Genomic DNA, 12,977 nt, shown 5'->3' with positions numbered 1-12,977 from the left:
CAGGCATTCACTACAGGCAGACCTGGGGGCCTTTAATAGGCCCCCGGCTACCATCGGAGACACAGACACTCGGTGATCTTATTGCCGGGTGTCGGTGGGATGAGGGAGCTCCCTTCCTCTCTCCAAAACCACTCTGATGCGGTGCTCGCTATTGAGCACCGCATCTGAGGGGTTAAACGGGTGAGATCGATACTGATATCGATCTCACACATTCGAGCAGCGGCGCCCTCAGCTACCTCTGATAGCTGAGAGCAGGGAGATTTAACGGCTGTTTATTTATTCTGATGCAGCGCCGTAAAAAGGCTTATGCATCAGAATAAAGCCGGTTAGTGGCCGCCGTGAAAAGGCGTATTGGCGGTCACTAACGGGTTGAGTCTAAATTCAGACAAGCAGGTCCAAAATGCGCGCGTAAAAAATGCAGCATTTTTCCTACATTTCTTGTCCGTGTGCTTTGCGTGTGGCATGCGTTTTTCACTATCGAAGGTTTCCGTTGGGTTAACCCCTCAGCGGAAAGTCAAACGGAAATCTTAGCTTCCGTTTCCCTCACCATTGAACTCAATGGTGACGGAAAGCTAGCTAATGATTTCCGTTTGTCACCATTGTGACAGGGTTCCGTTGTTCTTGACGGAACCAATAGTACAGTCGACTGCGCTATTGATTTCGTCAAAATGACAGAACCCTGTCACAACGGTGACAAACGGAAACCATTAGCTAGGTTTCCGTCACCATTGAGTTCAATGGTGAGGGAAACGGAAGCTAAAGTTTCCGTTTGACTTTCCGCTGAGGGGTTAACCCGACGGAAACCTTTGAAGCACCCCCTCAGCGGAAACGAACGGTGATGTGAACACAGCCTTAGCGATCACTTTTGTGACCTTTTTTAATTATTAATAACATATTTCATATATGTGGCTGTCATTGCCACACCCATCATTTATAATATAAAGCGCGATATCAACCAACATATTTTCGGTATTTTGTTTTCCCTCTGTGGGCTTCAGTTTTGGGTTAGTGGAAGCTTCCGTCATGCTTGCGGTGTGGGTGGACACTTCTTGGTATAATGTAAGAGCTGTGATATGTGCTCTCAGACAATAATTAGATGTCTCCGTCTTCCCCTCCCTTTACACAGCATGAGTCTCACACACACTAAGTTAGCTTTGGTCCCCAAGGTGATAGAGGCCACATGGGGAATGCCCTGTGTGTTCTTCTTATAATGCTGCCCTGTTTAAAGGGGTTGTCCAGCATTAGTAAAAAATGGCTGCTTTCTTTTAAAAACAGCGACACACTTGCCCACAGGTTATGTGCGGTAATGCAGCTCAGCCCCTTTTTCTTCAAGGGAGCTGAGCTGCAATTTCAGACATAACTCATGGACTGTGGTGCTGTTTTATGAAGAAAGCAGCCATGTTTTTCTAATCCTGAACAACGCCTTTAAATACAGTCCTTCCATTTAATTTTTTTTTGAGAATTATTTTCCCAGTAATACACAGACTTTAAATGCAATTAAACTATTTTTGAGAAGTGTACTGTCTCCTTAATAATGGGAATGTTATGTGCAGATTGGCTAATAAAAGAGAATGGTCACCTGGAAATCATTAATTTAAAGGAGTATGCTATCCGGAGAGTTTTACCCATATAGACACCTAAGGCCGGGTTCCCACGTAGCATAAGCGCTGTGGAATTTCCGCAATGGAATTGTGTGCGGAAATTCCGCAGTGTTTACAGTAGCAGCAATTTAGTAAATCTCATGCCCACGCTGCAGAAAAAAAACACAGCGTAAACGTTAATAACTTGACCTGAGGTGCATAATTTAATTCCGCAGCATGTCAATTTATGCTGCGCTTTTGTTGACTTTCTGTTGCGGGTTTTGCCCATTGAATTCAAAGAAAGCCAAGTGTTGCGACTTTCGCGGCATAATCGCTGCGTTTACACCGCAAAAATCGCAACGTCTGAAGAAAAAAAAAATCATACTTACCCAGAACGCTCTCCTTCTTCCTGCAGTCCGGCCTCCTGGGATGACATTGCATCCCATGTGACCACTGCAACCAATCACAGGCTGCAGCGTCACATGGCCTGCAATGTCATCCAGGGAGGCTGGAGCGGACGTCAGAGGAGGGAGGGGATAAGTATGGCTTTCGTCCACAGCGGAATTTCCGTCCGAAAATGCGATTTTTCAGACGGAATGTCCTGCAGGTTCCAGGTCGGACACGATGTGTGATTTTTACACAGCGTATCCGTACCGTGGGAACCCGATCTATTGTCTTCAAAATGTGAGCTGGAAGAATTATTCCATTAGACTAAATGCCTGAGTAAGATACAATAACATGAAATAAATATATATATATATGAATAATATTAGTCTAAGTAGAGTAATGTTAAGGTTTCTTTAAACTGGAAAAGCAACATGTGGATCTAGATAAATAATGACAAGTTAGAAAGAAAAAAGTAATGGACACTGACCGAGCAGATGAGGTTGGTTCTGTGATTTGGCGGTGCATCCGAACATTGTGAACACAGTTTTCCTTGTTGGCGGTCTTGGCTTCTAATGGAATGTCGGGGGACGTATGACTGATCTTCATGGATGACTCTGGAAATAGAGGGGGCTGCCCCAGATAGTTATCGCTGTAGTCATGTTCATTTGTGTCACTGTCAGCATAGTTCAGATGCTCATGTTCTTTACTTCCTTTCAAGCCGCGTTCTCGCCAAGGAATCCAGCAAAGTTTCCATGAAACAAAAAGTGATACACCAAAGAGGGCAAGTCCACAGGCTGTTACCAAAAGAGACAGCAAGCTCACTGACACATCTAGAATAAGAGGAACAGAAGGTACGACATAAGTCAATGCTATTTATCCTTCCAGTATTAACTTTTGATCTCAGTTCTAATACCTGCAAAATTCATTCTACGGTGTACTTTTTTTTAGAAGTTTTTCAATTTAAAAAAAAGAAAGAAAATTAGGTGACCTTTATTGCACCAAATGGTAAGAAACAGTGTTGTCATTCTCGAGAACATCCCCTCATGATTCTCACCTCTCCTGACATGTCTGGATTCCCCATGAAATAAAAATTCTGGAGCTCTATGGTGTGCTGTTCCTCTGTTATTCCTCCTGGAAATTTATGAATAAATTGACAACTGGGTGTTACCATGGCGGGAGAGGGCGGGTCTCTCTGCACAGACAACTAACCAATCAGTGCTGGCAGAGTGAGACTGTGTAGGGACACAAGCCTTTGACAAGGGAAATGGTAACACCTAGTTGTTAATTTATTCCTAAATGTCTTGGAGGAATAAAAGTGGAACGGCACAATGTAGGGTTCTAAGAAAAGATGCTCCAGAATTGTTATTTCATGTTGAATAAAAGTATTTTGGGACAGGTCCTCTTTAAAATCAATACCGGCTTTAGTTTGGAAGACTTATGAGATTTCTTAAAATCTGAGGACTTGAATGTTTTGAAACCAGAATAGAGCAAAGCATCACCGTAACCCACTCAAACTCAGGATCATTGAATGTTTTTTTTTAAATTAGAATTTATATGGCACCATCATATTCTTAGAAATGAACAGAAAGTGATTCTGCTAGAGTTTTACATGGGAGGTCAATCTACGTACCAGTGTGATTTTATAAATGTTGGGGAAAACTCAAGTGGCAAACAATTCTACACCTTCATAAGGAGGACATACAACTCCATACATTTTAGAATTTCATTTTTAAAGGTTATGTAAACCTTTGAAATCCTTTCTTTATTTTCTCTTCATATATATTAATGTTTATATAGCTATTAGTGTGGTTTGGTGCAACTTTCAAAATACTTTTTATTAAAAATATTTTTTTTTTTTTGATATACAGGTGCTTTGTATCCCGTATACAGAACAGCTGTATCTAGCACTGAAACCTCTATCTGTCAGGTCCGCAGGACGTTTACGCCTCGAATTATGCCTGAAAAAACGCCCCTAATACGCCTACAAACATCTGCCCTTTGCTTTCAATGGGAATTACGATGTTCTGTTCCCACGAGCCTTTATTTTACGCGTCGCTGTCAAAATACGGCGCGTAAAATGACGGCTCGTCAAAAAAAGTGCAGGACACTTCTTGGGACGTTTTTGGAGGCGTTTTTCATTGACTCCATTGAAAAACGGCTCAAAAAAGGCCGTAAAAAACGCAGCGAAAAACACGAGTTGTTAAAAAAACGTCTGAAAATCAGGAGCTGTTTTCGCCTGAAAACAGCTCCATATTTCAGACGTATTTTGCAATTGCGTGTGAACATACCCTTACTGTTTATAACTTAGATGTGATCGATTACAGGTGGATTCTGCGTGTCTCTCGCTTTCACTGAACCCGTCAGTCCCGCAGAACTGACGGATTCAGGTCTTAGCGCACGACACAGCTGCTCTGTATACAAAATGCAAAGCAGCTATATCTCAAAAAGTAAAAATAATTTTTAATAAAAAGTTTTTAAAAGTTGCACCAAACACACTGATACACATTTTTATTAAACAAAAGCCCCCCCCAAAAAAAAGATTTCAAAATTGTACATAGGCAGAATTTGATGCCAGTACATAGAGGGGCTCATAGCAAAGATCAAAATTAGGCACCCCTAACCATTGGTGACAGGAGGTGTCCTCGTACCTGGTGCTCTGGTTTGCTAACATTGCAGCCCCTGTGGAGACTACATGCCTCTGCAGGTTCTCACCACCCATTAAAGTGGGGAAAAGGCCACCCTGGTATGCACCTCCTCTCTCATTCAGACTCCGTAATAAATAATTTGACAGCTATACTGTTAAATAAGCAGTGGCCTGAACATGTGGTGTGGCCCACGGGTGAAACATTTTTTAGCCCCTATTCACACCGTTTTCACATTACGTTTAATTTTCATTGCTGTCTAATGGCCAGATCGCGTATTTTGCTGTGGTATTCATTCCAATAAGGAAAACAGAAACCTCACAAACTCAATATAAGGCCCCATGCATACGAACGTGCTTTTGCGGCCGCAATTCCCCCGAAAATCCACAGGAGAATTGCGGCCCCATTAATTTCTTTGGGCCCATGCACACAACCGTGGTTTCCACGGTCCGTGCATGGCCCAGAAGCCTGGACCGCAGAAAGAACGGACATATCTTATTACGGCCGCGTTTTGCGGTCCCTGCTCATAGAAAAGAATGGACGCGGCCATGTGCACGGCCCGCGATTTGCGGGCTGCTCGCGGATGACACTCCGCGGCAGGCCGACCCGAAAATCACGGCCGTGCACATGGCTACGGTCGTGTGCATGAGGCCTTAGTGAATGGGATCCATTACACAATAGATCTATCATATCCACCAACCAGGGCTCTAGTAATAACAAAAGCCATGATACTATTGTGAACACAGCCTTAGGTGCCAGTGAGAAGAAAGAAGGTGACTGAGACACAACACTGGACAATTATCTGTAATTTTTGTATTTTTTATATTTTTCATTATGCAGTTGCATGCGAGACCAGAGGAAGCAGCAGAATTCATTAAGTCTCCACATGATGCATAAAAGATGCAATAAAATGAAAAATTCTACAGATATACTTGTGTGTAATAAAATGACCCTTCACTCCTTGAAGGTCAGTATATAAAGTATCTATTCTGAAAACTCTGTTGGCTTAGCTTTATTCACCACAAAGTCCTTTCAACATACGTTCAGCCCCTTAAAATCTCTACCTCCACAAGAAAAGGGGATCAATTAGCAAACATAAAAATCAGGCCCTTTCCAGGAGCTTCTTGACACCACCACACTCCTTACCATCCGAGAAACGAGATCCTGGTGACCCATCCTTTTTTCATGACTCAAGTACATTTTCCCATTTGCTAATCTTACAGCCCCTCTGGATACCACATGTCAATGCAGGTTTGTACACCCATTAAAATGGAGACAAGTTCAAACTAGAAAGCCCCCCCCCAACCAGAACCCCATAGCAGCCGCATGGGCGGCCTCTATTGTATATCCAATGATACATAGGCTGAAATACTATGTAACGAGCAGCTGCTCAGCCCACAAAGTAGATTCATTGAAACTAATTTACAGATCTGACCATTGGATGCATTGCCATTAAACGTAGATTTCACAGTTAACCCCTTAGGGCGGGTTCACACATGGCGGAATTTCACTTAAATTCCGCTGCGGACACTCCGCAGCGTTAATCCGCAGCGGAGCCGTTTCTCCATTGACTTTCACTTTAATTTAGCAGTTTTCGTTTACACGATGCGTACAATTCCGCTGCGGAGCATAGGCTGCGGAGCGGAATTTGGTGTCCGCAGCATGCTCTGTCTGTTGCGGAGCAGTGGCGGACTCATGGCGGAATTTCTCCATTGACTTCAATGGAGATTCAAAGTTCCGCAATGAAGTCCGCAGCTGTCATGCACATGTCATGTGTGCTGCGGATACGTCTTGCTTTTTTAACTTGACATTTCTTCATTCTGGCTGGACCTATGTATTTCTAGGTCTACAGCCAGACTGAGGAAGTCAATGGGGCTCCCGTAATGACGGGAGCGTTGCTAGGAGACGTCAGTAAATAGTCACTGTCCAGGGTGCTGAAAGAGTTAAGCGATCGGCAGTAACTGTTTCTGCACCCGGGACAGTGACTACCGATCCCAATATACATGTATCTGTAAAAAAAAATGAAGTTCGTACTTACCGAGAACTCCCTGCGTCTGTCTCCAGTCCGGCCTCCCAGGATGACGTTTCAGTCTAAGTGATGGCTGCAGCCAATCACAGGCCAAGCACAGGCTGCAGCGGTCACATGGACTGGCGCGTCATCCAGGGAGGTCGGGCTGGATGCCGAAGGAGGGACGCGTCATCAAGACAACGGGCGGTAAGTATGAATTTCTTTTACTTTCACTAGGGAAAGTGCTGTCCCTTCTCTCTATCCTGCACTGATAGGGAGAAGGGAAGCACTTTTCCCGCAGTCCGCAGCAGCTAGTCCGCATCAATTTTCTGCACATTTTGTGCAGATCCGCAGCCGTAATCCGCAACCCGGATTAGGTGCGGCATTGATGCGGACAGTTGCGGAGGAATTCCGCCATGTGTGGTCATGCCCTTAGTGTCTAAGCCTGTTTTGGCCTTCAGGACCAGCCCCATTTTTGCAAATCTGACATGTGTCACTTTATGTGGTAATAACTCCAGAATGCTTTTACCTATCCAAGCGATTCTGGGATTGTTTTCTCGTGACATGTTGTACTTTATGATACTGAAAAAATTTTGTCATTAAATTCAATATTTATTTGTAAGAAACGCCAAAATTTAGAGAAAATTAGCAAAAATTAGCATTTTTCTAAATTTTAATGTATTTACTTGTAAAACAGATAGTAATACCACACAAAATACATACTAGTTTATATTTCCCATATGTCTACTTTATGTTTGCGTCGTTTTTTGAACATTCTTTTATTTTTCTAGGACGTTACAATGCTTAGAACTTTAGCAGCAATTTCTCATATTTTCAAGAAAATTTCAAAAGGCTATTTTTTCAGGGACCAGTTCAGTTCTGAAATGGCTTTGAGGGCCTTATATATTAGAAAGTCCCCATAAATCACCCCATTTTGAAAACTGCACCCATCAAAGTATTCAAAACAGCATTCACAAAGTATTTTAGCCCTTTAGGCGTTTCACAGGAATTAAAGCAAAGTAGAGGTGAAATTTACAAATTTCATTTTTTTTCTTCAAAAATTCATTTTTAATAAATTTTTTCTGTACCACAGAAGGTTTTACCCAAGAAATGCAACTTAATATTTATTGCCCAGATTCTGCAGTTTTTAGAAATACCCCACATGTGGCCCTAGCGCGGTCATGGACTGAAACACAGGCCTCAGAAGCAAAGGAGCACCTGGTGGATTTTGGGCCTCTATTTTATTAGAATATATTTTAGGTACCATGTCAGGTGTGAGGAGGCCTTGTGCTGCCAAAACAGTGGAAACACCCCAAAAGTGACCCCATTTTGGAAACTATACCCCTCAAGGAATTTATCTATGGGTATAGTTAGCATTTTGAACCCACAGTTTTTTTGCTAAATTTATTTGAATTAGTATGTGAAGGTGAAAATCTACTTTTTTTGTGAAAAAATTAGGAAATGTTACATTTTTACAAGGAATAAAGTAGAAAAAACACCCCAACATATGTAAAGCAATGTCTTCCGATTATAGCAATACCCCATATGTGGTAATAAATTGCTGTTTGGACCCACAGCAGGCCTCAGAAGAGAAGGAGCACCATTTGGATTTTGGATTTATGATTTTGCTGGAATAGTTTTCAGTGCCGTGTCGCGTTTGCAATGCACTGGAGGGAAGAAAACCGTGGAAACCCCCCAATAGTGACCCCATTTTGGAAACTATACCCCTGAAGGAATTTATCTATGGGTATAGTTAGCATTTTGAACCCACAGTTTTTTTGCTAAATTTGTTTGAATTAGTATATGAAGATGAAAATCTACTTTTTTTCTGAAAAAAGGTAGCCATTTTTAATTTTTACAAGGAATAAAGGAGAAAAAGCGCCCCAACATTTGTAAAACAATTTCTCCTGATTACGTAAATACCCCATATGTGGTAATAAACTACTGTTTGGACCCACACCGGGGCTTAGAAGGGAAGGAGCGCTATTTGGCTTTTGGAGCTCAAATTTAGCTGGAATGTTTTTGGGTGTCATGTCGAATTTGCAAAGCCCCTGAGAGACAGAAACAGTGGAAGCCCCCCAAAAGTAACCCCATTTGGGAAACTACACCACTTAAGGAATCTATCTAGGGGTATAGTGAGCATTTAGGCCCCACACGTCTTTTGCAGAATTTATTAGAATTAGGCCGTGAAAATTAATATCAACATTATTTCCACTAAAATGTTGAATTTTTTCAATTTCACAAAGGATAAACGAGAAAATGCACCCCAACGTTTGTAAAGCAATATCTCCCGAGTACGGCAATACCCCACATGTGGTCATAAATGTTTTTTCATTAGAAAGTAATTAACCCTTTACGAACTGATTCATGTTTTGCTTTTTCGTTTTTCCTCCCCGCTTTCCAAGAGCCACTACTTTTTTATTTTTCTGTCAATAGAGCGGTGTGGGGGCTTATTTTTTGCGGGACGAGCTGTCGTTTTTATTGGTACCATTTTTTGGTACGATGCCATATCGGTGGACATAAACGGCTGTTTGGGCACGCTGTAGGGCTCAGAAGGGAGGGACGCCATTTGGCTTTTGGAGCGCATATTTTGCTTGGTAGTAGCTCTGGCGTTTTGCTGGTATTTCAGTTTATAATGTTGGGGCACATGTAGGCTGGGCAGAGTACATCAGGGGTATAATAAGAGGGTATAATAATGGGGTAAATAAATAATAATCCACAGATATGTGGCCGGTGTCGCACTGATAAATGGTGCCCGATCTTATCCACTTTTGGAACACTCTGCACATTTTGCATCGCCATAATCTGGGAGCCGGAACTTTTTTTATTTTTTCACCACCGGAGCCGTGTGAGGGCTTATTTGTTGCGGGACAATCTGTAATTTTCATTGGTACCATTTTGGGGTACATGCGATTTTGTTGATCACTTTTTATTCAATTTTCCGGCAAGCCAGGTGACCAAAAACCATCAATTCTGACAATGATTTTTATTTATTTTTGACTGTGTTCACCCTGGGCTATAAATGACTATTATACTTTATTCTGCGGGTCGGTACGATTACGGCGATACCATTTGTATATACGTTTTTTTATGTTTTGCAGCGTTTGAGCAATAAAATAACTTATTTAGAAAATAATGTATTTTCTGTGTCACCATATTCTGAGAGCCGTAACTTTTTTATTTTTCAGTCAAAAAAGCTGTGTAAGGGCTTGTTTTTTGCGGGACGGGTTGTAGTTTGTATCGGTACTATTTTGGCGTACATGCGACTTTTTGATCACTTTTTATTACATATTTTGTGAGGGGTGGTGACCAAAAAATAGTGATTCTGGCATTGTTTTTCATTTATTTTTTTTGCGGCGTTCACTGTGCGGGAAAAATAATATTATAGTTTTATAGTTGGGGTCGTTACGAACGCGGTGATATCAAATATGTGTACTTTTTTTTTACGTGTTCATTTTTTTTCCTATAATGAAAGACTTATTATAGGGAAAAAAGCAGTTCTTGTTTATGTCACTTATAACTTTTATTTTTACACTTTTTTTAAAACATTTTTATTCTTTTTTTTACTTTTTTCACTTGTCCCACTAGGGGACACTTAGACTTGCAGCTCTGATCGCTGCTGGAATACATTACACTACACACGTAGTGTAATGCATTTCAACTGTCATTGTGACGAGACAGTCACACTGACAGGAAGCCTACGACGACAACCCTCGGGGTGGTCCTCATAGGCTTCTGTACATGGCAACCCGGAAGCCATTGTCTGGCGTCCGGTTGCCATGGGTACCATCGCCAGCCCCCGTGATTTCACATGGGGGCTGCCGATCGGCGCTAAAGACCTTAATTGTGGCGTTCAAAATCGAGCGCCGCAATTAAGGGGTTAACTGCCGATTTCAGCGGCGACAGGCCGCTGATCGGCAATGGGGAGAGCAGGGCTGACACCCTGCACAGTTAACCGCCGCTGCGGTGTAGCGCCGCGCGGCGGTTAACTGTCAAAGCACTGCCGTAACTGTACGTCAAGGTGCGCGAACTTACTGCACACCATGACGTACAGTTACGTCATGGTGCGTTAAGGGGTTAAATGAATATCTGAAGAGTTCATTGTGTTGTCATAGTTGCCAAAGACTATTAACAGTGCCGGAGGGATCCACTGGATGCACATTATATAATTTAATAGCTGCGAAAAAATATATCTTTGGTAGAACAAATCCTGTGTATTATTAAGTGGAACTGAAGTGGAAAAAAAGGAAGTTTCTGAAGTCTCTGAAGTGGGATTCAACCTCCACAGAATCTAATTAATAATGTATCCCGAATTCTTTCACACGCATCGCTGCTCTGTTGAATCAGCTTAACATGTTTCACTTACAGTTAATTCGCTGCACTTTCAAGCAACCATTATCTTCTCCTACGTGAATGTACTTAACCGATGCTGTCTGGCAATGTCCTGTCTATATTGTATTTTGTCTGGATCAGACTTCGGCTCAACCACCGAGACAAAAACAAAAAGGAAATGATTTTTTAATGGATGTGCATTCACCGTAGATTACCTTATTACTACAGATTAGCAAATCAATCCGCTCAAGACATGATTTACCAATATACAATTCATCTGCCATTGGTGTCCATTAGACAAATCCACTTCTAATAGGCCAATCCAAGTTTTGGGACGAATCGGGTTAAATCGGGTTAAATACAGGTAACAGAAAACCACAATAGCATAATATTGCATGTGATGTTAATACAATTCTATGGGGGGGGGGGGGGGTCAAATGACATTTTCAAAATATGTAGCAAAATTCCATTTTTTGCAATCATGATACCTTAGATCCGATATTGAATTATTGCTATAATTTTGCATTTTTAGTCGCTTTGGTGCCCTGGCTTTAAAGGGTTATTCCCATCTCAGACATTTATGGCATATCCACAGGATATGCCATAAATGTCTGATACATGCTGGTCCATCCTGTGGGACCCACAGCTATCTCCAGAACGGGGTTCCATTTCCGAGAGTCAATGGAGAAGTGGCCAAGAATTCCGGAAACCACCTTGGGCACCAAGACACCTTGTGCCAGTTTTGCCAATATCTCCAAAAACGTAGGCAGTTGGCAGAAAATGTTTGGTATCAGCCTGAAGGATGACATCACATTCATCCAGTCCAGGATAGTTGCATAGTGCAGGCTTATGAAGACAATAAAACTTGGTTCCTTAATCACTAACATTGACTGGGTACAGAAAACGAGAAGAGTGAATGATATGGAAGGCATTATATCTTTAGACAAGGCCATCATTCCAAAAAATATTGTTTAACATGCAATCGTTCGCATCCACAACCTAATACTTCATCATTGCTCCTTTTTCTGGTGCTATAAAGATTACATGGCAGATTTCTGTATAGTGGCCGCATGGAAAGCAACATATCTCCGTCTTAAATCTTTCTCTTGTGGTCAAGGCCAGGAAGTTCTCTATTGATTAAATTTTCTTCAAAGAGCATTTCTATCTTCACAGGCATCTCACAAGTGTTCCTACTCAGTGTAAAACATTTATAGCACAGTGATTTGTATATCTACATCTCAGATCTGCCTGGCCTTATTTTAGGTTAATTAAATATGTCCCGAACTGTGAGTGTCTATCTGGATAGGTTGATGTGAATGTGATGTGAGTAAAGTGCCATGCATAAAAGCTGTGTGCACGAAGCCTACACGCGGGCACACAGAGTCCCTGTGGCTCTGTACTATGGATCTGTAGGTACTCAATGTGCCACTGCATATTGCCACTGTACAGCACTGTATTACGGAAGTATTCTCCCCTAGAAGCAATACATTCATACTACCTCATCTAATGGAGCATGGCACCATTTTTTTAATGTAGAAATCCGTATGCATGACAGAGAAAATCGAAGGCATAGAGATGTACAATAGGGTCCTGTAGACTTCTATAACGACTGTACAACTTGGACTATGTAATGTGGTTGTGTGCATTAACCCTAATGCTAAATATTTTAGAATCTCTCTTTAGAATATATATAATACTTGTAAATAGGTACCCGCATACATTCAGCCACAAATCACTGGTTGTGAAATCCATAACCTAAAACATAGCTCTTCTGGTGATCAGTACATAAGTATATATAAGGTGTCCACTATATTTATCCTATCAGTATACAATGAAAGTCATTTTGGCATCTACACAAGTATATCACAACCAGGGTTCCACACTTTTGCAGACTGGATGGTGACTGCTCAAACAAGTTCAGCATGAAAGCAGTCAACAAATTTTGCCCGGTACAAATTTTGGCCAGAATATAACGCTAGCAAAGAATTATAAAGAGCCCCCCAACCCCTTCTTTCAAGAAGTGGTGTC

At 41.7% G+C, this 12,977-nt stretch overlaps 1 protein-coding gene across 1 annotated transcript in view; it reads right to left on the bottom strand.

The window, feature by feature from the left end:
• SYT9 (synaptotagmin 9) overlaps positions 1-12,977 on the bottom strand; it is a 156,940-nt gene that overhangs the window by 98,983 nt on the left and 44,980 nt on the right. The window contains exon 2 of the mRNA XM_075837783.1: positions 2,455-2,797. Coding sequence (XP_075693898.1) covers positions 2,455-2,797 — 343 coding nt within the window. The remainder of the gene's footprint in view (positions 1-2,454; positions 2,798-12,977) is intronic.

This window comes from Rhinoderma darwinii, chromosome 9 (genome assembly GCF_050947455.1).
Source record: "Rhinoderma darwinii isolate aRhiDar2 chromosome 9, aRhiDar2.hap1, whole genome shotgun sequence".
Taxonomy (NCBI): domain Eukaryota; kingdom Metazoa; phylum Chordata; class Amphibia; order Anura; family Rhinodermatidae; genus Rhinoderma; species Rhinoderma darwinii.
The sequence above is the reverse complement of the archived record's forward strand: the minus strand, read 5'-3'. Positions and strand labels throughout refer to the sequence as shown.